The sequence below is a fragment of the Pogoniulus pusillus genome, chromosome 16 (assembly GCF_015220805.1).
Source record: "Pogoniulus pusillus isolate bPogPus1 chromosome 16, bPogPus1.pri, whole genome shotgun sequence".
NCBI classification, from domain to species: domain Eukaryota; kingdom Metazoa; phylum Chordata; class Aves; order Piciformes; family Lybiidae; genus Pogoniulus; species Pogoniulus pusillus.
The window spans coordinates 22555965-22582396 of record NC_087279.1 but is presented as its reverse complement, the minus strand read 5'-3'; the positions used below and the strand labels follow the sequence as shown (position 1 = coordinate 22582396).

Sequence of the window (26432 nt, the reverse complement as noted above, 5' to 3'; positions counted from 1 at the left end):
CAGATCATTTTGCACTCTGACAATATCCTTTCTCTCCGTGCCGATGAGTAGCTTGGTGCAGCGCACCAGTGTGTGTGGGGCTAACCATGGACACCTCAGAGCGTAGAAAGGTAGGGCAGGAGACCCTCAGAGACCTAGGCAAAGCGTAGGACTCTGCAGCAGCCCCCTAAAAAAAAACCCTTGTGACAACAGTCTTGAGCTTTGGTAGCTCCTCCTCGCATCAACTCAGTAGGGAATGATTTTGGCAGCACGTAGCAGTTCTCTGGGTCACCCTGGTTTTGGAGATGCTGACCTGCTCCGACTTAAACGCATTAATCACGGAGGGGTGCTGCCACTCCCCCAAATTAGCAGAAATTAACGTTTTAGCGTGGGTCTCAATCAACAATCAAAACCATACTTCCCAAAGAATAAGCCAGAGGAATTCTTATTTTATCTTCTCCCACTGTAATACCTACTTTGGAAAAGATAAAAGCCCAAACTCGTGCCGTAAAAGAGCTTCTCCTTAGTCCTCGTTCAGTCTTAAATCCACCCAGTACAAACCCGTTACTGGTGTTAAAGGCTGCTTCTCTAATACCTGGTGAGTGCCTGCTTTCCTTTAGGAGGGAGTAGCATCAGTGGGTCATGAGAGCTGGCAAATATGTATCCAGAGTATCTGAATGCAATCATGAGAAGGAACAGGCGGTGTCATCCCTCCTGGCCATCAAACAAGACTCCTTTTGCCTTTTTTCTTTATTTCCTTCCTTCTTCCTCCTTTCGTTTCTGTTTTCTTCTTTTGGTTTGTTTTTTTTCCTCTCCCCTGTGCGTGAGTACATGTGTGTGTGTATAAATACAGCAGGCAGAATTCCTTCTCAGCAGACACTTTCTTTTTTCTTTCATTTTTTGGGGTTTGGGGGGGGGGGGGGGGTGTTGGTTTTTTGTTTGTTTGTTTGTTCGTTATTTTGTTTGGATTTTCCAAAGAACATTTTTATTATCACTTACCAAAAAGTTAAAAAAAATTAATAATATTAAAAAGAATCAACAACAAGAAGAGGAGAAAAAAAAAGATTAATTGGATGGAAATACAGATTTTTGCCACTTTGAAAGAAAGAAAGAAAGAAAGAAAGAAAGAGTGAATGAATGAATGAACTTGGGTCTGGCAATGTTACATGTATTTGCACTCCCAATGCATTGCTACCCTATTAGAGTGTTAGTTTTGTGCTTTAATTGCTTCGTTTATTTTGTTTGTAGATAGTTAGAGGTATCATGAGAACGCTGCTGTGTCTTCTGTATTGTCAACTTGCAGAAGCTTCGTTGCAGGAATGCAGAATTAAAACGTTCATTCGATTCTTACATGATCTTGCATGGATTTGCAGCCAGCCTGTAAATCACTTCTACGTGCTTTAAGAAGCATGGGACTCTTAACTTATGAAATACAAATTCACAGGTTTCCAGTCGTGCATTTCAAAACCCGGTTTTAAATAGCTGTGAAAGTGCTGTGAAACAATGTTTGCTGTTGCAAAGAGCTGCTCTAACACCATGTTTCTAGCTGGTCGCACAAGGAAGGCTGCAAGTGCTTGCCACAAATTCTTTCACCTTGAACTCCCAAGCATTAGCTAGCTTAGATTTCAATTCAGTGCCTCTCCTGTCTGCTGGTTTACAGCAACATTCGTTATCATTTGTTAACACTGTAACTTGAGTGGAAAATAATTTTGTTTGCGGCAGGGGAAGAGCCATAAAGCACAGGGATAAACAGCCAATTAAATGTAAAAGCTATCTCCTAAGGTGGGATAATATGAGGAAGGGAAGAAAAACAGAGAGCTCTTAGATATCCAGCTGAGAAGCGAGTTCAGCTGGCTGCAGCGGCTGCAGCTTGCCGTGGGGAGGAGGTTTGCACAGCCCCAGACGCAGGTACACACATCACAACACTGTTCAGAGGTGGCAATGCTGTGGTATACAGCAAGGAGGTGACTTGGTAAGTCACCAGCCAGCCACACGTACGCACATGACAACACTGTTCAGAGGTGGCAATGCTGTGGTATACAGCAAGGAGGTGACTTAGTAAGTCACCAGCCAGCCACATGTACGCGCATGACAACACTGTTCAGAGGTGGCAATGCTGTAGTATACAGCAAGGAGGTGACTTGGTAAGTCACCAGCCAGCACTGCCAGCAGCTTGCTCTCCAGCAACAGCCTGGCATTTTAAGTCCTAGCACAGAGTTATTCTCCCTCTCCAGAACACCAGTATTTGCCGATGATGCCTCTGGCTTCATACAGCTGAACAAAAAGAGGTTTCTAGATGCTCCTCTGGGTATTTCTTTCCCGAGTCACATCCCAAGCACATCCCATAGCTCCAAACAAGTGGCCAGAGCAGGAGGAGACCCGTGCAGGCAGCAGGTCAGGGCAGGCGCTCCAATGCCCGCCTGCCACGCAGCATTGCCAGCAAGCGCCGCGCGGGCTGGAAAGCTACTCCTGCTTCACCCAGCCAGGCCAGTGAAGAGTTTTCTAGAAAGATCTGTAAATGAATAGCTGCCATCAATCATTGTCATTCCTTTATTTCATGTCTCCTGATGAGGTTGACTAGTGTCATTGTTTGTTACTGTCCAAACCACATCTTCATTCTTGTAATGTCAAGCAGATATGACAAGCACACATTTTCCAGATGAGTAAGATACAAAGTCACCTTTTAATTTACAGTTCTTTGGGGTTTTTTTGTTTGTTTGTTTGTTTGTTGGGTTTGGGGTTTTCTGTTTGGATAAGCAAACGTGTCGTAAAATTCGCTAGCTGTTCAGTTGCCTTTGGTATCTAAGGCAAAGTCACTCATGAACGTAAAGAAATAAATCTGGAGTGCGAAATTCTTACACTGAAATGGCTACCTAAAGCCTTTTGTAACAAGAATTCTTCCGTGGAGCTTGCCCCCTGCTAATATCTTCACTGCTTTCACAGCAAAAATCTGCCTAAATTATTGCTGAAGCAAATTAAATGCAGAGGGTAAGAAATACGTTATTAACTAAAAGAAAAAAAGAGAGAGATTGACCCCTTTGGTCTTTTCCCTTTTAAATAACAGATAAATAGTGAGAGGACCAACTGGTGGGACAGCCCTTTGGTTTTCCTTGTGGTGGTTGTAATCTTTGCGTTCCTGAAACCGGCAGATTTTAAAGACTCTGGTTTCAAACGCTTGTAGGGAAGGGGCTAGTTAATGGAGTCAGTAGAAAACACTACCAGGGTGAAAAGGAGCAAGAGAAACCTGTCAGTGTTAAACCCCTCCATAACGTCAGTGTCCAAGTGTTACATGAAAGGCCAGAGTCAGCAGTTTCCCAGAAGGAAGGTTGGTGGAGTTTGTGTTGCCCATTTCCCTCTGCTGGCAGCCTCCCACCCGAGACCACCATCAAACACTTTTCAGCTGCAGTTGTGTGCAGCTTGTCTGAATTTGCAAGATAACTTCTGTGGGTCTGCAGCAGCATTTTGGCTGGGGCCCCAAACAAAGAAGCACCAGCGAGCTTGGCACAGCACGTTGGGAAGGGATTGTAAATTACTGGAGCATCATATAACTTTCTTTCTTTGATTTCCCAGTTCTTTTTAGTTGGAATAACAGAGCAGGGTCAAAAAAGCAACTGTATTTGACTGGACCAATTAGAACTACTTACAAATGAGCTGTACAGTTTGGATGTCAATATTGGGCATTCTCATTTTGAACTTTGTTTATAATCTCATTCAAACTGAACAAGCTCTTTTCAAAGAGGGTAGAATGTGCATGAAAGTCATTTCGTTTACAGATGTAGGTATTGTTTTAGTTCACAGATCAGCTGTCTGCCATGGAATAATATATTTAGATCTATCTTCTTTTTTCTCTTTGGTTTTTTGGTGTTTTTTTTCCTGGTGTTACTGAAGAAGTTTAATGCCTTTGATGTCATTTGATTCCTAAATTTCATTTACAAAAAGCGAGACCTTTGGAAAAAAATCAGATGCAGAAATCAACTGCATGTTGCATGGGGTGATTAGATCTAGAAAAGACTGGATGAGGCATTTAGTGCCATGGTCTAGATGACTGGATAGGGCTGGGTGCTAGGTTGGACTGGATGATCTTGGAAGTCTCTTCCAACCTGGCTGATTCTATGATTCTATGATTATTCAGTAAGGGAAGGTGAGTTTAGTGTAAGATTGTCCTTTGTAGCCTGCTCCTAGTTGTTCTTCAGAATTTTAAACATCTGGCCAAGGCCAAATAATCCATTTAAGAGAAATACACGTGTATATTACCAAAGACATCTCCTGTCCACACCGTGCCAGCTTTATCCCCTGGGTGGGCACCCACCCAGCTCTGCAGCTCTGCCAAAGCAATGTAGGTTGACCATAGCAGAACTGCAGCACTGGGCTGCTGCAGAGAGTTGCAGCTGCTCATCTTCCTTCCCAGGGCCAAAAGCCACCTTTCAAACCACCAACTGAACAGGAGTCATAGAATCATAGAATCAACCAGGTCAGAAGAGGCTTCCAAGATCATCCAGTCATACAGTTCATACTTTTTTTTAAGTCACTTGAGCTCATGCAGAGTCATGTCTGATGCCTCTCTCTTCAGGTGTTTTGTCTGAGGTGGGGAGATTTGGAGCAACAGGCTTTTGAGCAGGTGCCAAAGAGGATGCCCAGTAAGGTGTGACTTCAAAGGGTTACTGAAAGTTAAATTGCCCCTGGTTATGGACAGTTGTGAAGGCTGCTTAATCATTGTGTCTGTTGGACCAGTTGGTGGGGAGCTGTCTGTGGCCTTGCCTTGGACAGGGAGATCTTAAAAAGCCCAGGACAGACTCTCAGCTCTGTAGAAGCCAGGAGAGCTTGACCTGGTTCACACCAACCAAAAGTCCACTCTGTGCCCACCTTGCCCAGAAAATGTAAAGTGAGGAAGAGCTTATTAGCCTGGAATAAAAACAATAATCATTTCAAGCATGCTTTCTAGCACATATGCTCAAAAAAAAGTTCACCAGCTAAAGGGCTAGAGGACTCTTCAAATTTCCAGCTGATTTACTCAGCTCTCGGAGCCTCGTTGGCTGAGCAGGACGATTGACAGTGTATCAGGGCTTCTAATTGAAAAATAATCAAATCTCTGAGCGAAGCTGGCAAATGAAGGCCTCCAGCCAATTTGTCAGCTTGCAGTCAACTCTGAGGAGCCAGGCAGAGCAGCAAGCCATTAAAAATAGTCTTCATATCTGTTAAAACATTTTGCGGACACTAAGGATGGAATCGGAACCAGCACAGACAAACTCCTCAGGAGCAAGCACAGTTGGCTTGATCTTGGCCCCGAGGGACAGAGATGATGGGGCAGGAGGCTGGCAAAACAGACAGGAGCCAGCCCATACCCTCAGCCGCAGGGCTGGGTGGGCTTCGCATCCCAAGCCCAGGGGTGCTGGAGAGGTGCGATGGAGGTGATGCATTCATCAGAGAGGTTGTCCCCATCCCCCAAGCCAGCCCTTGTGCTGCCACATCGCTTGGCACCTTCAGCAGCTTCTTCTGTCCCCATGTTGAATACACGGAGCTGCCAGCGGAGGGGGGACTGGGGACCAAGGATGGAGGCAACGGGACCTGGCACACGGAGCAAAACAGGGTAGCAGACCCTCAAAAATTAACCAGCTGTAGGGGAAAAAAAAAAAAAGAGTGTTTATTCAGCAGGGTTTTAATGAGGAAAATTGCCAGCTACAACTGAATTAAGTATTGCTAGCAGCTAATTGAAATGTTACATGTTTTAATTTGTCTGATTTCTTTCCAGTGGGTGATGTTATTTATGTAGTTTGTCTATAGCTAACGACAGACTATACAGAAAATTTAAAGATCGCTTCCAACGCTCAGGAATAATCTGAGAGCACAAGACAGGAACGATGTATTTAGGAAGAGCTGCCATCCTTCACAGCTTAGTATTAAAGAGTAAAGCATATATCAGAGAGCACTGCCTGGTTATCATTTAAGGATCTTTAGTTTTGTTTTGTTGTAACGAAGGATTTCTGTCTTTGCTGGTAAAGAAGGATTTTGTTTTAAAACAAATACAGTTACCGCATACTACCCTTGCAGAAAACTGCATTTTTGTGTCCTTTCAGCCACATTGTTTCAAGGCCACCCAGTTCCCTTAGGAGGCTATAAACAGGCAAAGGATTTAAATCTTGCTTTCTTTGTCGAGGATTTGGCAAGAACCCATATAGTAGGAAGCTGAGCATAGACAAAACCGAGTGAAAGGTGTCCTTTAATTCCCGGGCTGCTGGTAGAACAAAGCCTGCTCCCAGCGGGGTCCCGGCTGGCCGCACCCCGGCCGGCTTGGCGGCTTCATTGCAACTGCTGAATTCGGTGTATTTTTAGTTAACCATGTTGAGATTAATTAATTAGCCCCTAGGAGTTAGTGCCCGTAAACGTCACCCAAAGCAGGGGAAGTGTGAATACGTTGAGGCAGTTAATTCACCCAAAAATGGCAGCTCAGCATCCGGGCAGAGGAGGTTCAGTCCCTGGGCCGGGATGAGTGGCAGCTCCGCCGCGCTATCAGGTTAGCGCCTGAGTGACAACAAACTGCATATCAAGTTAACTTCTGGCTCATGTTTAAAAGAGCATCTTTTTATTTCAGGGAGGTAGCACTGAAAGTTGCCATTAGGGAAAATACTGCCATGGGGGTGACAAACGTTGGCTTTTGGCTAAAGAGCAACTGATGTGGTACCTAGAAAACCTCGGAAACATAAAGCGCTGCAGCCGTAGCTGCAAGAGAGTGGCAAAATCTGGTGTAATTAACCACAACTACCTAAATAGGAGCTAATTTACCTCTGCCAGCCAAAATCCTGTTAACTCACAACGTATTGTAAGATACAGAGTAAGTTCTCGGGTTTGTGTTCTGGTGTTCAGCACAGAGTAAATGCACTCTCAATGAGCAGTTGCCAAGATGCTAATTCTCAAAGGTTTTTGCCTAAATGCGATACGACAGTGCACAACTGATGCAAGTTGACAATGGGAGGTGAAAAGTGTACTGTATAGCCTGCAAAGAGAAAAGTTAATGGCAATGTAAGAAAGAGGAGATATTTAGCTTTCATGCTTCATACTGTATTATTTTTTTTCTGTTGTATTTGTCAACTAAAATGTCTTATATCTCTCTAAATGGTGTCTTTCTCTATATGTATAAATGAACAGATGCAGATAGAGCTCAAAAGCATGGCATGGATGAATTTATCTCTTCCAATCCCTGTAACTTTGACCACGCTTCACTCTTTGAGATGGTTCAGCGCCTCACTTTGGACCACAGACTTAATGATTCCTATTCTTGTCTGGCAAGTATATTCTTTGGTCTCTAGTGATATAAACAACAAGCAGCAAAGTCAAAGCTAGCGCGAGTGGGGGCTAAACGCCCTTTTGCTGGAAGAGTGACTTCTGTTTACACCAGGTTTGAACTTGGCCCAGAGGTATTTTCTTTTGAGAGGCTACCTGCAGTGAACTGGCTGCTGTTCTTCTCCAGTTGCACTGTCTTTGTCATTTCTGTTTGCAATGCTTAAAATGTTTCTTCCTTGAAAGACAAACTTCCGTGTGTGGATGTGAAGTGGAGAGTAATGTTTTGCAGCCTCCCACACTGCCTTCCAGAGTCTTCTGGAGGAAAGAACAGGGGGAAAATGATGATCTGCCACCACCTCCCATATCAGTGGAGTCCCACCAGGAATAACAGTGGCCCAGCTTTGTGTTTCTTTTACGAGCAGGGAACCCAAGCAGGCAACAGATGGGACTAGGTGGATAACTGCAGTGCTGCTGCAGTCCATCCATGCTCATGTAGTTAGTTGCATGTCTGTCCTGATTACTTTTACTAGCTCAGGTTGCAGTTCTCAGCCCACTGCTCTGTAACATGGTCTATAGGACAATGGCACTGAGATGCTCCAGGAAAGCTTGCAGTGCTTGGGGACTCTCAGGGCATAACTGACAAATAACCTTTAACAATGCAACTTGAATAATTAATTTTTAGCAGTTTCAGTCAGGAGGATGAAGAGGCTCTTAGTTTTAGGAGAAAACAATAGGATGAAGCCTTTCTAGAAGGGCCTAAAATAGAGGTCCTGTGCTGAATATGGACAGATCCTGAACTGTCATCCTCTTAGTGTTGCACAGAAACCTCCACATTGGGGTGTCTTTGAGGGCTTCTTCAGCAGGGGGACCACTCGGTGCCAGTAGTCTTCATCTTTTGCCAGCTGTGCAGTCCCTGGATCTGGGGCTCTTCAGTAGCTTGCTATTACAAGCAGCAACCTGGGAACACAACTGAGCAGCTGACAGTGAGGCTGTCAGTCTCAATTCTGGTCCTCCATGTCCCTCTCCACCATGGTGCTCCTCTCACCTGCTGTGCTACTTGCACCACATGCAAGAGCTGATCACTTGGGAAAGCTAAGACCCAGTCAATGCCACTAGTGATAGTGAATTGTCACATTCCTGACAAAAGGCAGGGCTAGGAGGAATGGTTGTGGATGTCCTCTGAGGTAAGGTTGGGGTGGGGGAAGGCGGAAGCTTGCACTTTACTTGCAGATACCTAAGTGGTACAAGTAGGCTTGGTGGGAGCATTGTCAGACCTGCAGCAGGTTTCTCACCAGTTCCATTGAGGTCTTTGCTCCAGCAGGCAGTGAATTTGGCATGCAGCTTCTGCTCCCCACGCATGGCTGATCCTAGGAAGACCATCCCCATCCATGCATGTGTGACAGGTTGGCTTGCAGCTGGTTTGTCTCTGTGCAGTCTCGGGCCTGGTGAGAGAGCCATTGAATTAAATTGGTGGAGAGGTGCAAGGCTGTCACTGAAAATGATTAACAATGTTTCTCTTCAAGAAACCCACCAGCCACACTTCTTGTTACTGAGCTGTTTAGGCCCTTGCTAGAAGCTACTGAAGTGGTGGATCTCCCCTCAGCACCAAGACTTGTGCCTCACCGCAGCAGAGCATCACCAATTAACCATCTTCTTTCGAATCACCTATTGCAGAGTGTTATGGAGAAGAGAATAATCATCTGTGATCACCTGTGCTTAGATTTCACATGCTTCTTTACTTGTTTTAATATGGTTTTGTCCTGATTATGGCATAAAAAAAAAACCCAGACTGACCTCAAAATCTAAGTTCAACTTCAAAGAGCTCACATAGCTCTCGATATATGTGGGACATTGGTGATACCACTGCACTGACTTGCCTGGAGGAGTGGTGACCCCACGGTAAGCCTGCTCTGTCCACTCTTTGTGCTGCTGGGCAATTGTTATTCTCCCTACAGGACGTTTCCACGCAAGCTCCCACAGAGTTTTGCATCATCACACCTCTTCTTGCTCTCAAATGTGGACCTGGAAGTGCCAAGGAAGGCTTTCCCAGACATAGTGGCTTACCCTGACACAGAGGACAACTTGGCATCACCTTCTTTCCATGGAACCAGGTTAAACAACGTTGTTCAGCCCCCCCCTCACTGGTGGGTCCAGGCAATCCTGTGAGAATAAGCAGGCTGGCTGAGCAATCACAGATGTGTGGAAGTGATGTTTGCTGGCAAAGAGGACCAACCATGCTGGAAAAGGGGAAGAGTGTTTTCTGCAAGCTGCAGGCTGCTGCGCATCATCTGCAAAACGGTAGCACAACTGCACTCACAGCTCTTCCTGGACCTTTGGGAGGGGTGTGCAGCTCTTCCAGCTCAGTGTGCATCCTGCACAAATGCAGGCCTCCATTCCTTTAGCTTGGATGTGTGTACTGTTTCTGAGACTACCCTTCCTCTCTTCCCAAGATTTCCCACCCGCTGCTGGCATCGGGCTGATGCAGCCAGGTCCCTGCCGGAGCTGTATTTCCCATGATCAGTCAACGTTGGTGGGATTCACATAATGCAGCATAGCATGGGCTGAGGAAAGGTGGTCCCCCAGCCTGCCCAGCCTAGCCACGATGATGTGAAGGAGTCAGGTTAAAAAGTTCATTAAGCAGGCCACGAAAATTAAATTCAGCTTTCCCATGGTAAATAGGAAAATTCAGCTACTGCAAAGTGAAAATTTTCCCTTAAAAAAATCTGTTTCTCACAAAAGCTGCATTTGGCATCAGAAAAATTGCCAGTGTTTCACCAGCCCTGACCAAGCCTTTGCTTTACCCAGCTCCAAAGCTCCCATTGCACACCACGCTGGTGCCTGGGACATGCATTCCCATCTGTGTGCAGTTCAGCTCGTTGAACACTGTCAAACTCCCTGTGCTCTGTAGCCTTCCTCCATTGTCCCCTCCAGGTTTCCTTGTGCTATTGAAGACCATCTGGGAGACCACACTGAGCTACACCTAGCTGCACTGGGGAGAGACACCCGGTGTGTCATCACTATCAGCTGCGTTTGCCAGACTGGCTGGTTGTCAGCTGGTTGTGCCAGGCAAATCTTAATCAAGAGCCAAGATCTGCCTGAAGATGTGGGAGATTTATCTGAGTACCACCTTTCAACAAACCTTAGATTTTTTTTCTGGCACTGTGGGTAGCAGCATTTACTGCTCCTTTGGAACCCCATTCAGCAGCAGGTTTCTTATTTCCTACCTCTGCCATGCAAAAGAAGACCACCTGGTGCCTGTGGGCTCTGGATCTCTTTGCCCGTAGTCTGCTTGCTTGTGCTCTCATGAGATATGAGGCTTATCACAGAACCTCTGAGCTTCTGCTCATCCTTCCTCTCGTTGAGCCGTGGCAGCGATCTTGAGTGTTTGCCCCCGTCCCTTCTGTCTGCCTGAGGACCAGCACTTCTCAGACTGCAGCACAGGAGAGCAATATGTGGTGCTCCAGATCACTGGGTCCAGCCTCCTGCTTCCTTTGCTGCAAATTCTGAGTTTGATACTTGGCTCCACTGAAATCAGTGCTAGCCTTCCTACTGATGCCAGTAGGGCCAGGATTTCTTCCCCTAGGGAAGACTAAGTCCTTTGTCTGCATTAGGTGATTGCTGCACTTCTCCCTCAGCAACCCAATGCAGGCTGTTTCCTATTGCAGAACAATCACGGCACTGCTGTATTTTTTTCTGTGCCAAAAACTTCTGTGAGGAGAGGCAAGGTGAAGAGACAGTCAAAGGGTGTAACAAACAGACAACATAAATCCGGCACCGAGCGTAGTGCCCCCAGCCACAATGCAAACATCAATACCTTTAGAAGCGGTGAAGACAAATATACCCCTCCCCAAAAAAATAACCTTCCAGAGTGCCATCCCATCTGCATTGTTCTGTGTCTTCATTTTGAAATGTGCACTTCTAGTGATCCCAGCTCTGTAGCTACTCCCTATATCTATCATTTTCCCCTCATTATTTTAATTCTTTTCTCAATCTGTTTTGGAGTTGGCCCAATAAGGATGAGCAAATTCTTCTCTATGTCTTTGAGCTCTTAATTGATATTTCTTCAACTCTTTTCAAAGCAGCTATTTTGGCATCTAGAAAAGATTTGGTGTCATCTGAGTGGTAGAAAATATATTTTAATCTTTCACAGCAGTGTTGTTTCTAAGATGTAGCATTTGGGGTAACAGATGGGGTGGCAAAGAAGTTGCCTATAGGGGCAGTGCTCTGCCTCAACTACTCTCCCGCCCGCTGCAGGAACTTTTCAATTAAACGATGAAAGATTTTGCAGCTTGATGCATTCCAGAGCTGCGTCTTAGCAATTGTTTAGCACCCAATTTTCCATGTAAATATTGATGGTTTTGCAGCATTTTGCAAAGCAGCCTACAAGAATAGTCTTGTTCTAGCTAGCGCCTTTCCCCAAGGCAGAGGCGCGCTCCTCTTCGACTGTCCCAGGACGTTCACCAGAGCTGTCCCCTCTCCGGCACAGGTGGCCCTCTCGGGAGCCTGGGCCATGCACTACAAGCCACCTGTCCCTAGGCCCTCAGGACTGACAGACAGAAATAATCTGAGGTTTCTGGATGGATAAAGACACGCTGCTCGTCAGCAGAGCTTCCCCTTGCTTCAGTGCCGAGGAGCTGGGCGATGGCAGAGCACCAGCATCACCAGCGGTACGCAACAAGGACAATGGGAAACGTCGCTCTCTGATACTGCAGAGCTACCTTCCTCTGTCTACAACACATTCCTGCCTGCCAGATGCAGGAGAAGTCATTATTCAGCTCTCCCCAGATCAGTCTTCTCACTCCTGGCCAAATGCGCAATCCCATCTCCAAAAGGCAGCTACTGTTTCACGCCGTTTGAATAACCAAACCTTTGTCATCTCTTAAAGGTGTACCTTTTTTTCCCCCCCCTTTTTTCCTCTTTTCACTAGGCACTGACATAAACTGGCCTAACTTTTCAGCATTTTAAGTGACATTTCCCTTGAACGGTAGCGTGATATGTTGTTGTTAACGGTTGCACCGAGTGTATGCTGTGTTTTAGGTGATGATATACAGGTTGTATTATTTAACAGTGACCTCTCTCTTTTTTTTTCCTTCATGTAGCCTTAGGTTTGTATTTCTTTTATTAGAACAGTTGACCACTGCACCTCCAAATCTGATAGCCTTCGCATTTAATAACTCATATTTAAAATCAAGTCTCTTTATTTCTAAACAGGGCTGGTTTAGTCCTGGCCAGGTCTTTGTGCTAGATGAGTATTGTGCACGTAATGGAGTGAGAGGCTGTCACAGACATCTCTGCTACCTCAGAGATTTGCTAGAGCGCGCAGAAAACGGAGCTATGATTGACCCCACCTTACTTCACTACAGCTTTGCCTTTTGTGCATCACATGTTCATGGCAACAGGTAAGGAATTCTTCTTGGCTAGCAGCTGCCTGCCAGCAAGGGATGACTTTGTCAAATATAGGTTTCCTTGGATAATGCACAACAGTCCCCAATTTGTTTTCACAGTGGATGTTTGGCAGCAGCGCTTCTAGTGGCGTAGTCTGTTTGTTTGTTTGTTTCGTTGCTTGTTTAATGTAAGCAATAAAAATGCACATAGAGGATCCAGAAATGAGGGGGTTTAACTTTCTTACCCAGGAACCTGCTAGATGCAGTTCTGGACAAGCTAGAGTCGAAGTACACGTGGCTGTCAAAGGTTGAATGAATAGAAGCAAACGATACGCTGTACTGATTTAATTGCTGCGCGAGAGGATCTGACAAGTTGCAGCAGTGAAATTTTCAGCAGGCTCCAACTTCAGTGCTCGGAAGGGCTTTAAGCCCTCAGGCACCCATGTCTCATTTAAAGTCCGCCTGACGTCAGTTTGGAAGTTGCTTAGACATAATGAAAATTTCATCTTGCTGCTGTTGCAAAGCAGTTTGAGCTTCAGCAGCAGCCCGTTCCTTCCTCTCAAACGTGGCAAACCTTTGGTGGGGGGAGCTGGAGCTGTGCTTTTGCCTTCTCCGTTTGCTTTGTGGACAGCTGTAGCACCTAGCGCAGCTTCTTTTTCTGCTGTTCTCTGCTAAATTACTTTGGGATATCGCTCTCCATCTTGCATATGCTGCTGAAGGAAGGAATGCTATCAAATGATGATGTTTTCATAATTACAATAATGGTAAATACATCCTGAATTATGACACACATGGCCCAGGTTTCACGTTGCAAGGCTGCTGCTTGCTTTTGCAGTTACTTTCATACATCTTGTCATGGAAACCGAGTTTTTGCTTCCTTGGTTTCTTTTTTAGTTCTGACTTTCTTTTGCTTGTTTGTTCTTTCTTTGCCAATTGTTACTTGATTTCAGTTGTTTCCTTTCAGTTTAATTTCCTTTTGGTTTATGTTGAGTTTTTTCATGCTTTCTTCTTGTTTCTTTCACTTTTGCTGCTGGCCTTGCACCCCCACACGTTTCAATCACTCCCCAAAGCCAGCTCATGGCAGAATTACTTGGTGGGTCACAGCCAAGTGCAGAAGGCGAGGGGGGAAAAGTGTCTCATGCCCCTGCCACTGAAGCAGAGACAAAAAAGGATTCCAAAAAGGAGTCCAAAAAACGGAAAGATTCCAAAGCCCAGCCGAATCCAGAGCCAAAAAGGTAAGCAAAAGCGCGCAGTGCACAGCAATGTGTTGTAGAGGGCACTGGGCTCCCTGGTCACTGAGCACACTGGGCAGTTTGCATCATCCCCGTGGCATGAGGAGACCTATGGCAGCACTAGCATTTGGTCTGACACTCTCCTGGGAGCTGGATGGCATTTGGGCACCCAATTCTTGTACAGGGTCAGGACACTGGGTTTTACAGGTGCGTGTTTAGGAGATAGTTCACACAGCATGGAGGCGATGGGACTGGGCAGGTGAAATTGGCTGCCACGATTGCTCCTCTTTCAAAGGCAGGGCTTGTGCCAGCAGGAGGCTGTTGTGAGACAGGACCTGGTTCAGAGCCCTTTTGGCCCTTTTGACACAGAGAGGAGCTCAAGTGTTGGTTATATCTATCCCATCTTCACAGGGTTCAACATTACCAGAGCTGGAGCCTTCTTCTGAATTGGTGGCAGGAGGTTTCTGGTAGCACTGGCCAAGGGAACACCCCATCATTGCCTCTCCAAGGGGCTGGAGAGCTTTGGGTTCAGGGAAATGCCTTGCTTTAAAAACTGTGTGGTGTGTCCTGTGCCTGCTCAGCTTCCCAGAGCTGCGTGTAGCTGCTGCACCACACCAGGAGACTACTGGGCACTCTTTAAAGGGGCAGCTCGGCTGTGGATGGAGTCTTTGAGTATGAACTGAACATGTTCCAAGAGCAGAATAAGATGTTGTGTGATGGCTTAGGTGTCTTTAGCTGCTGGTTGACTTCTCATCAGAAGGTTGAATGTTCATATTCCTTCTTGTTCACCGCTGTCTCTGTGTTGTCTGGGGGCTGTGGCAGGCTCTGTGGTGGAGCTGCGCGGCTGTGGCATCGCACTTTGTCCCCAGGGGCAGGCTCTGCACAACGCCTGGGAGTTTGGTGCAAAGTCTGTGGATTCTGGCTTTTGCTATCATACGGTCACAGAGAGGGACCACGGGGGGTCTGAGGGAAGACACAGCTCCATGTCTACGCTCAGAGAGCTGAGTATCAGAGCAGAGGAGTCATGATGTCTTTTCAGGAAGCAGTTAAGGACTCATGCGTCGTGCGTTTGCAGGCTGGCTGGCGGAGAGCAAGGAAAAGCCAATATTTACTCATGCAGTCTTTAGTGACAGTTGTGACGTGTGTAAAGCTGGGGTCTCTTTAGCTAACCCCTTTATCTCCCACCTGCTGAGCCTATGCATTGCTCATTGTCATAGGGTTGGCCCTGCTCCTCCCCAGGAAACCTGTAGCTCATGGAGGAGCTGAAAAGTTGCCATGTAAAATTCGTAGAGGCGGGAGCGCACCTGCCCCAGGACCTGGCTCCGTATCCAGCAGAGCATCTTGGAGCAGCTGCGCCTTGTGTTGTTGTCAGCATGCACAGCTCTCTGGGAAGAAGTCAAGTTAGAAGACTTTTTTCCACTCAACGAAGGCTTCTTCTATCCAAACTGAGAAAGTGTCACTTTTCTTTACAAAAGGAAGTTCCTCTGCTTTCAGACAGTAAAAAACCCGAACGGGTGGTTTAGCTTTCCCCAGAATGAGGTTGGCTGTCAGTCAGAATATGCCACCCAGTAATGAAGGTTGAGCAGGGAGATAATTTCATGTGGCTATCAATCTCCTGGACTAGCAGCAGACAGTGATGGAGCTGAGGTGGGCTGTCTGTTTGTATCGTGTTTGCGTAAGGTCAGGCAGCGAGACAACAGTCGCTCGCAGTCAGCGGGGAAGTGCAGGCAGTCTGTGGTGCGGATGCTGAGGACAGCCTGAAGGTCAAGGCTGACAGGATGACAGGCGTCAGCATGGGGACGATGCCTCCTCGCTTGTCCGGCTCCCGCCTCAGTGGCACAGCCGCCACACTGCAGCTAGGATGGTAGCAGGATGGCTGCTGGTGGAAATGCACCTCCAGCTTGGGGATGACCCTGCAGCCGCAGCAGATGAAATGGTCAAAACGGGATCCAGGGGGACATTTTGGAGCCCTCTTGCTACCTGTGTCAGGGTTTGGTCTCCCTGCCTCCTTTGGGCTCGTGTAGCTTATTCAGACCCCTGAAAGCCCAACATAAATCTCTCCAAACCAAGTCTGTAAATCACTGCTACTTGCGTGACGGTCCCCTTAATTTTTCTGTTATGTTCATCCTTCTCCAAGTAAAAATAGAGTTAAATGTCAATTCCTTGTCCTAAGTTTCACCTCCTGCAGATACCTGAAGGCTGTCAGGAAGACAGGGATCAGCCAAAGTTGCTTGCTGAATACCTATATGGTTCTCTGCTACCCAGGTACTGTCTCTCCACTAAGACTGAGGAACTCGAGGCTTTTTGACTGCTGTGGTCACTAGGGAGTTGATAGCAGGATGCAGGATTTTGTCCACAAGGTACCACTGGATGCCTTTTGTAAAATCCTGCCATTATGAAAGCTCTTGGGATTTTTTGATGCGTTTACCTAGGTGACAGATAAGAAAGGCATAGAGTTACTCAAACACCCAGCAACACACACCGGGTGTTTATTGATGTGTGTTTGCATTTGCTACCACCACCACAGTGATGAGACTGTCACTTTCCTCTCTGGGTAGTCTCCCAAACACCAGTGAAGGCAGGAAACTGGAATGGTTTTAAGAAGATGTCATGATTTGGGGTAACATTCTGAAAGATTTCACATGATCACTCCAGTCTTTCTCTGTCTTCTGTTTCCATGTTTGTTGGTGTGCCCACGCTGGAGGGCTCTCTGACACACAGAGAGGTGACGTATTAGAGGAGCCTCACTGCTTCCATCTGTGTATGGGAGAGGCCCTGGGGAGCAGAAAGTTGAGCTCACCTTACCCAGACCCAAAGTCAGCACCAAAACATTGATCGGGGACTCCGGCCCCTTTTGAAGGAGTGGCTCTGAAGAGTGGTCTTGGTTTTGCATGTGCTGGTTTGGGATTTACACATGTAATAACTTCAGTTTTAAAGTTTAAACCCCCCAAAAAAAAGCTTCTTTCTATACTCCCTAGCCCCAAACCTTTTAAAATAAGACTGAAATACTGAATGTGAGTGTTAGCAACCCTTGGGCTTATCAAATCAAGATGCTGGACTGCATCTCCTCCAGTGTAAAAGCACCTGAACAATGTCATTTTGTGTGAGTGGATAGATGGCAATTTACCCAAGGTCCAAGTAAGTTCCAAGTCTCTCTGTTCATCTGGTGCATTAGCGATGTGACCTTTCCTCTGTAAGCTATATTTTACAGCATCAAACTTGTTTTCAAGAAGTAGCAGTTTCATTAGCCAACATGAGCATCAGCTTTCATTAGTTTTTCACAACTAGAAGCTGGCAGAACTGTTGTTGCTGTCATAGACCTGGAGGAATTGGAAAACCTGAGTAGCATCACTGTAATTTTTTCTGTTCTGTTCTAAGACAAATCTGGCTGTTCCACATAAATGCAAGATTCCCTTTACACCTAGCTAAAAAAACCCAAACAGCACGTTCTTGGTCCCTCAAAGGAAGTAGTGGATATGGGAACGCTTTATCACAGCAGCTTCGTGTGCTTCCCGTAGTATTTTGTGCTTAGTTTCCAGATCTCGTTCAGAATTAGCAGCCTGGGTGCGGTAAGGCAGGGTAAAGCCTGGCAGGGCATGATACCCTTAACCTTTCGTTAGGTGCTGTCTCCGTGTCCCGGGCAGCTCCGCCGCAAATCCGGGGTGACACAGTGTGCGTTACGGCTGTCTGTCGGCTAGGATCCGGTGTCTGTGCTGAAGGGTGGTGGGTTGCCAGCCACCAGCAGAGCACCAGCTCCGTGCGGACACTGACATGATTCATTACAATGGGTGTGGGATGGCAGTGCTCAGAAACCATCCGGTTCAGCCGCGGTGCGTCACGGGTGCAGATCGCACACGAGGAGCGATGCGCCGTGACTTGGCTCGGCGCTGCGCTGTGGAGGAGAGCCCAAGCCAAAGGAAGGCAGGAGTTGGGAGGACGAAATGGCTCCCGTGCTCTGCAGCATCTTGAGCAGGCTGCCGGGGTGCGCCCAGGAGAGCGAGAGGAGGGTTGGACTGAACAAAGGGCTTTCAACCAGATTTTGCTGCGCGGTGTGAATCCCCAGAAGAAAGGGGAGTCAGGGAAAATCGATGCTTGCTGAATAAACTTTGTTGGGTTTTTTTTTTCAAGGGGTATGAACAGGTGGGCTCTTTCAGGTCAGATTTGCTGGGGGAGATGTAGGGGGCAGCCGGCAGGCAGCTGTGGTCCTGCCCACCTCCCCCAGAGCCGGTCCCCATGCAACCGGTGGGACTTCGCGCAGGCAGTTCTTCCTGCGAGGGATCCTTTGAAAGCCTCTCCTGACACATGCCGTCCAAGGCACTAATCATCGGTGTTTGCTGTATAGCTCATATGTGCTGCACCTGGCAAGCAGCAAGGGAGCTGAAGGCAGCACGTGTTTTAGATTGGAGTTGTTACTCCAAAAATCAAATTATTTGCCTCAGTTTTTGACATTGGGTTGTTTCCTTTTCTTTTTTTTTCTTTTTTCACTTGGTTCTTCATGCCAGGGCTCACAGTGCGTGCAAAAGATCTGTTTGCTGTGCCTAAGCAATGTTTGCCTCAGTTAAAAAAGAAAGTCTAGACAAGTTAAACATAAAAGGTGTAAAAGAAGATAAGGTCCTTTCATTTAGAAGCCTCCACGGTGTTTCACACAGGCTTATGTCAAAGAGATTAACCCGCTGGAGCTAGAGTGTATGTTTATAATTGCATCCAAATGCATGCTATTGCTTCAGATATTAGTCTTTGTTTTAAAGAAAAATCATTTTGATATATTTGTTGTAGCAGCATCAGTAGCCCTGGGGGCACTGGGTATAATTAGAAAAGGGCATGGGGTGGGGGGAGGCAAGACTCGTAGAATAAAGCAGTGGCCTTAGGATCCCAGGTCCTAATTATAATTTATAATTAACCCTGGAATTTGCAGAACCCATCGAAGCTAAACAAGGACTATCATATAATTTTTTTTTTTTTTTGCTATTTAAATGGCAACCTTTTTTTTCTTTTTTTTTTTTTTTTTACCCCCATTTTTTATTTCTTTTTATTTCACCACCTGCTTTGTTGATGCTGTTTTCTTGGCTTAAAACTTAAAAACAAGGGGGATTAGGAAAGTGGCATTTAAAACTTTCCATATGAAATATTTACAGTGGGAATTTACTAGTTTAGAGCCAACACAGTGAATCTGCAGCAGAAGGAGTCATCTGAAACTTGTTTACTTATAATTAAAATTCTCCTTATTTATTTTTCTTGCCTTTTTTGCCCTTCTGCTTCCCTCTGTGCCCACAACTTCTGCCATACACCTTAAAGCATCCCTGAGCAGGAGCTGTTGAGAATCAGATGAAATGGTGCCTCCACAAAGGTGGAGATGCTTGTGTGATTTGTTGACCCAAATTCGTAGACTCAAACTCGTACATCTGTAGGTACCATGCACCTACAGAACTTTTTTTGCCCCTGTTGCTCTCCTCTCATCACAGCTTCAGTGCACTAAGGGTTGTGTGTGCCAGCATCCATTTCCTCCAGCTGCATTTTAGCCAGCCTTGCTGCAGCATTGCTGCTCACTGGTGGAGGAATTGATGCTTCTGTCCCTGAGCTCAAAGAGCAAATATCAAAGTTGGTCCGGGGACCTTGGCTGAAACCAGAATTGCCAAGAAACATCAGAATGAGCTTCTGCTGGGGATTTTTTTTCCAGCCCCATCAGCCACATACTGGAATTGTCTAGAGCACAGAAGTGAGTCTTAAATCACAGCGATGCTGAGCTCCATACCCTTTGTGTTCTTGCAAAAGGGAAAATAAATATGTTCCCTCAAAAAGATTACATTTTAAAAGTGTATTTGACTTGAATATTTAATTAGGTTTCAAAATTATCAAGCTAATAAATTAAGTGCAGGGCTTTGGGTAGTGTTTTTCCAGTTCTATGTATATCCTGCATTTGTCACTAATTAATGAGTTCTTAATGCTTCAGCTTCTGGGAAGATGAGCAACAAAGATTAACATAACTACTAAGTCTGAAGATGTGCAGCTGGGTTATAGTATTTGAAATTTGACAAAACCATTGGAAGTATTATTGTTTGTGACATGGCTCAAGATGGGGGATTGTGAGGAAAGCAAAGATGACAGAACTGGTGCTAACCACTGTGACAACAACTTGAAAAGCAGCCGACATGACATCTTTCCTATCATGCTGCCGAAAATGTCAACTTTGTGAAGGACAGTGAGAAAATGGTTTGCCGAAAATTTGAAAGGTAGATTCAAGAGATGCTCATCATGTCAGATGCAATATAGTCCACAGCTGGGTGAGAAAGGGAGTCCTTGCCATGGTGATGGCTCTCAGTTGGCAGGCCCTTCCAGACATCCACGCTGCTCCAAAAATGGCTACAGCTGACCTGTAGATTGTCTCAAGTTTGCAGCAGCGTGATACGTGAGAGCAAAGCGCGTTTACACCGTGCAGCGGGCCCTGCCTGCAGAGCCACTGGGTTTGGTGTCCTCCTGGCTCACAAACACCCTGCAAAGGGTCAAAACATGGGGATTAAGATTATATGGTCTATGTAGTCAGTGGGCATCCCTTGGGGCATTGTGACTTGGGTGAGAGCTGAATTGGCCGGAGATTCCTTCCCTGGGGCCCAGCATTCATCTTTGTGTGAGTCGGTGTTTTCAAAGTGATGCTGCTGGAGCTTCCACTGCCCAACCAAGAGGTGACTGATGCTGGTCAGCTGGTTTAGGTGTCTACTATGAGTCATTATGCTGTGAATGCTAAAGAACGAGCCCTGGCAAAACTGAAGCCCTTCAAATACAGTGAGAAGCTGTGGTTCATGGGAGAGGGCTGCAACCCAACCCGAGCTGTCAGATCCTGCCATTAAATCTTGCCGGTTGAGGTTATTGACCCAGCAAAGGGTAACATAACTTGCAGACCATTTCCAGTCCAACAGCAAGTCGCAGCCAGGGCAGGCAGCTTTTCCTACCTCGTTTGCTAGCGCTGATACAATTAACCTAGTGACACTCCGAGAGCTGTTATGGGTGCAAGGCAAGAACCAAATGCCAAAAGTCAAACAAGGTCTTCAACCCTGCCCCTCTGTGTACAGCATTTGTTGCGGTCTAAGTTATCTGCTCCTTTGCTTGGGAGCAAACCAGCACTCTGGGGTGGGCAGCATTGCAAAACCCACGAACAGCTCTGTCTGAATATTAAATATTTTATGGAACTTTGGAATAAAAATACATTAAGCATGTTCAAGACATTAATTTTTGCTTGATATCTAATTTAGTTGTTTTTTTTTTTTCTTGTGGCTTGCTCATTTCTTCAAAATAACTAGTCCTAATTAGGTACTAATGAGACCAGATCCATACTTCCAAACTTGTTTATGAAATGTGTTCCCCAGCTGAGACATTTTATCAAAGTTTCAGCCTAAATCTCTTTTTTTTTTCTTTTTCTTTTTTTCCCCCTTAATACACAAATGAATTTGGCAAATACTCAAGTAAAGATTTCTGATTAAAATGCTGTTTAAATTTAAATGCCTGCCCTGGTATTCAAATCTCTTTCTGTGTCCATGCTGCAAGTTTTATTAAATGTATATTTAGCTTTAAAATGTTGCACTAAAATACCACGGGTGGTTTGCAAGTTCCTCTTCCAAAGTGCTTGTAATGGTTTATTCACCTGCGTTGGAATATCAGAGTTCATGTTTATGATATTAAGAGCTTACTAACTGCAGGGTCAAGGAGAAGTGGTTGCACAGATTTTATAGCTTCCAATTTTTTGTAGCCTGTTGGTTGGTTTGGGTGGTTTTTGGTTGTTTTTTAAGTTTAGGGCCTTTGATTCTTTAAGAGGAAAATAAAGCCAACCAATTAACCCCTGACAGGAGGTTCATTAGAAGCTTTGTAATCCCTTGCCAAGTCTTTTGTATAGCCAAACCAGTCTAGTACTGTGGATTTATGCAGCTTAGGCTGAACACTGGAGGAGGCCTTTAAGTAAGAACATTTGTTCAATTTTAAGATGTCTTGCATTACCTAAAGAGTGCCTGTGCCAGCAGAGTTGCCCAGGAGTACACAAATCCATGGACTTTGCTTGCCGGCAGTGGGAAGCGGCGCGGTTGATTGTCTGCCTGGCTGATTCCTTTGGTGGGTGGCTTAGACTCGCTGCCTCCTCTCACCCGGGATCCTGCTGCACGGCAGAATCTTGCCTTGTGGGTGTGGGGAGAAGGAGGGGGTCCTTTCCAACCATAGCGATTCATAGCGATTAGATGTTGTGCTGAGGGATTTGGTTTAGTCAAGGACTTGTCAGTGTGAAACTAATGATTGGACTGGAGGAGCTTGAAGGTCTTTTCCAATCTAAGAAATTCTACGATCCTGGGATTGCTGCTTGCAGCTCTCGGATGGGTTGGCACCAGCGGAGATACGGGGTGGAAGAGCACAGGGACCAGCGCATCATCCAGCCCCAGGAGAGCTTCATCAGTGTTTGCCTGCACACTGTGCTCTGTGAAAGATGAGCAATACCCCCCAGGCAGCGGGACCTGGGTGTCTCACAACACACTCCTGTGCACTCCTGAAATACCAGAGCGCCCTAAGTGGGCTGAGAACACCTCTGTTAAAACGTATGGACGTGGTACTCCGTGCAGATCGCAGTGACGTGAGAGGGAAGGCGCTGCGCTTTCCAACGCAAAATGCATGCCACTCCAGCAGAATGTATTGCAGAGGGCTCACTTCAAGAAATCCCAGCCATGGGGTGATTCAGTGGTTGTGAAGGAGTGCAGAATCTATGTTCTGTTTGCATATGTGCCTGTGGTCGATACTCTTTGATGCTATGAGTTGGGTAAAAGTAGCAGCTGAATTTCCCTAGGGAAATTCACTCCCTGGTTTGTCAGCAGTGGACCAAATCCTTCAGTGAGAGCTGGCACTGTGCTCCCTCTCATATACCCATATGGAAAAGGGCATTCTGCTTTTTCCAACTTCTCTATCTCAGAAAAAAATAAAGGGGAGGGAAGCTCACATCCAGACTATCCCTCTGAGAGAAGATGGTTTTGCCTTTGTTTATTTGTTTATCTTTTTGTGATCCCTTGGCAGTTGTCCTGCTGTGACCATCCACGTCTCAGTGTGGTACATCCTCTGTCCCAGGTCTCGTAGTTGGTGACATCTCTTCCCAAAAGGGCAGTGTGGTGTGTGCTGTGAGGATGAGTTACCAGGGTGGTGAGGTGAAGTCTTTGTCATTCATGGCATTTCCCCTGCAGGCCTGACGGGATAGGAACTGTGACCGTGGACGAGAAAGAGCGCTTTGAAGAGATCAAGGAGCGGCTTCGCTTGCTTCTGGAGAACCAGATCACACACTTTAGGTAAAGGCAGAGAACCCAAGCTGAGTGTGAGAGGACTCATTTCCTCCCAGCTCCCTCCTATACCCAGCAAAACCAAAAGGCAGGTTTTGAAGGCATATGGGAATTCTGTCTAAGTGGCACAGACCCACACAGGGCAGTGATGCTTCCACTGTTGCAGGCCTGTAACTGGAGAGTGATTTTAAATGTGTAACCTTTAAAGGATCTTTAAGCCATTTCCTTCTCACAGGCATGGTAATAAACTATAAGAACAGTACAAATCCCTCACCCTCTTATTTCTCTGTTCCCTTCTGCTCAGATATTACGTGTTTCTTTTCCCTTCTCCCTATGATACATCACTTACAACCCAAAGTATTCTGCGATTCTGTGGTACCATCAGGCAGGGCTTTCTGCAAGGACATCCTGGTTACAGAAAGGATGGATGCTGCCCTCTCCAAAAGGGTTGCATTGCCCCCAGGAGTGAGGACATTGCCCCCAGCACAGCAGCCGGGTCCTGGGCAGGCTGTACACATCTGCATGCAGTCAGGTGATGTGCAAATCCACACACCTGCACTTCCACACGCAGAGTTCCTGTGGGAGCCCCGAGGAGCTGCCCCTTCCCGGTGGTGGCAGCTCAGTCACCTGCTTACCTACGACCAGCTGCATTGCCAGGACCGTGACTGGAAGTAAATGTCCCTTCCAGAGAGGCTTTTTTGTCCCTTTTCTTTACAAGAAGATGGTATTTAACTCTCCCCTGGGAGACCTAGGAACTCCCCAGGTGACACCCAGACTTAGTAAGCTGCTAAAACTATCACCTTATTACTACCCCATATTCCGTTTTGCTGCCTTAGGGCGCACACCACCAAACCCTTTGAGCAAGTTACCTAGCAGAAACCCTGCTCATTCCGAGCAGAGGGACTAGAGAATTACCTGGGCATATGTAGGAAAGCCCCTTTGTAGCACCGTGAAGGCACCTGCTCTGATGTTAACACGATGTGGTTTTTCTAGGTACTGCTTTCCATTTGGCCGTCCAGAAGGTGCACTAAAAGCTACTCTATCGCTGCTGGAAAGGGTAAGCTAAAGAACGACAGAGAGTAGTTAAAATTACCTGTGTTCATGCATCCTTCCAGCCAGAAGAGCTTGGAGAGCTGTCAGTTTTGCATAGCACATACATAATTAACGATAGTGAGTACTGGAATGTGGGGGTTTAGGTGGAGTTGTTACCTCTGCTGCTTCAGCTCAGGGGCCAGTGTGTAGCCTGGCCGCCAAAGGCAGCACAGCACAGCCTGTGTCTGTGCTGGTGGACAAAGGCGGAAGATCTCGCTGCCAAGCAAAGCCTTGTAAGTGATGCCTGGCTGATATCTGCTGAAATTCCTGTCTTAAGGCAGGATTGTTCCCCTTGAGCACAGGAAACCTGCTCACAGTCATCCTCCCCATCGCTATTTCAGCCTTCCTGCTGCCCCAGCATCCTTCTCACCTCTGCTAACTGTAATATGGCCAAGCCCAGACTTAAACCCAAGTCAATCAGCAAAGCCTAGGAAGGGTTTGACACTAGGCAAGTTATGATAGATCTTAATGTCATGTCCTGGAATATCAGAAGCATAGATTTTGGAGCATGCCTTAGGATATAGATGCAGAAGTGGAATAATACAGCAGGGATAGGTCCCGCATCTCAAGCTAGCTAAGGTGACCTTGTAGCGGATCCTGTATATTGTACGCATACTCCAAGAGCCACAGAGCACTAGAGCAGGAACAGATACATGTGCTAGGCTTGGAGAAAAGCAGTCCTGCCTGCCTGATGCCACAACAAATCAGATTTTCTTGTGTCAAGGTTCTGATGAAAGACATAGTTACTCCAGTCCCTCAAGAAGAGGTAAAAACAGTGATCCGTAAATGCTTGGAGCAAGCAGCTCTGGTCAACTATACTCGGCTGTCAGAGTATGCCAAAATTGAAGGTAAGGCTCTTTCTTTGTGCAGTTAGAATTTTGTGATGTTTCTAGGTGGCAGCAGTGGCTGGGAGCTATTTAAAAGAAGCTCATTTGTTATGTGTGTTCACTTGTCAATAAAACTGATGCCATTCCGAATCCTTCTTCGTGGCGTTGGCTTTGGAAGCAGTTAAGAATGGGAGCTATGCAAAACGTTTCTTTTTCTGGAAAAGAGACAGGAAACGGTTAAAAGGAGCTGTGGCTTTTGTTTTTTGTCGTTGTCTGATCGTTAGTGCATTTGGCCAGTGGTGTAGTGTTCAGACTCACGCCGTGGTTTTAAAAAGCAAATCGAGAAATGCTTGGGATGTCATCTTACAAGATGAGGGTACAGTGTAGCTAATTGCTTGTGACAGTGGACTTCGGGAAGCAAATGAAAAATAAGAAGCTGGAGAACTCTTTAATCTATGTTTGATCATTTGTAGCCAATTTAAAATGTCTTTTTTTTTTTTTTTCCTTTTCCTGGGAGTGTTTCATTGTCTTTGCAGTATATACGTAGCAGTCATTGATCAGTGATCCCAGACTCACATCAGATTTCTTTCTTGTCACTCTAAATCTGGCATAGCTGATATTGTTGACCTTTTAAATTCTGGGAGGGTAATAACCAGTGACCAGAGACACATGTAGGCATCAAAAAGGCATTTTCAAGCTTGCTGGAGGATATGTGTTAGCAGAAGCTCTACGATCCAGTCATTCTTTATATGTTAATCAGTTTTATGTTGGTACCTTGTTGCCTGCTGTCCCCAACTTGAAACTCCCACCCAACTTTATCCGAGTTCCCGACTGCTTACACCTGTGTGTTCCAGATGAATGGTATGTTCTGCTCTAGACTTTGGGTTTCTGTTGTGTGTGATGTGAAGCTTTCCCACAGCTGAGATTATCGTTGTATGCCTCTAGGACAATATTGAGAGGAGAGGAAAAAAGAACCAGAACCCCAAACCAGAACCAAAACACAACACCCCAAACTCCCTCTGATTTGTTCTTTGTTTACATGAAAAAAATTGGGTTATTATATGACAAATTGTCCAGGTTCTGTACATGACATGTCCTCTCTTTTTCCATTTTTTTCTGTCTAACGATGCAAATTGTGTACCAGTGGTAATGAATTCATTGTTATGCATCCAGTGAGAAACACTTAAGAATTGGGCACTAAAAGGATGTTTATCAACTCTTGACTTGGTAATGAGTGACGAAAATAGAGGAGGAAGGAAGGTTTCATAAGCACTGTATTATCAGGCAATTTATCCAAGTACTCAACTTCACAGGACATTTTAATTGGTGTATTCTGTAAAATGC

The 26432-nt window shown here is 46.0% G+C and overlaps 1 protein-coding gene across 13 annotated transcripts in view; it reads left to right on the top strand.

Annotated features, from left to right (window-relative positions):
- CADPS (calcium dependent secretion activator) overlaps positions 1-26432 on the top strand; it is a 294058-nt gene that overhangs the window by 183216 nt on the left and 84410 nt on the right. For all 13 annotated transcript variants that reach the window (XM_064156993.1, XM_064156990.1, XM_064156994.1 and 10 more), the window contains exons 12-16: positions 7123-7259; positions 12469-12656; positions 23077-23178; positions 24163-24226; positions 24986-25109. In XM_064156993.1, coding sequence (XP_064013063.1) covers positions 7123-7259; positions 12469-12656; positions 23077-23178; positions 24163-24226; positions 24986-25109 — 615 coding nt within the window. The remainder of the gene's footprint in view (positions 1-7122; positions 7260-12468; positions 12657-23076; positions 23179-24162; positions 24227-24985; positions 25110-26432) is intronic.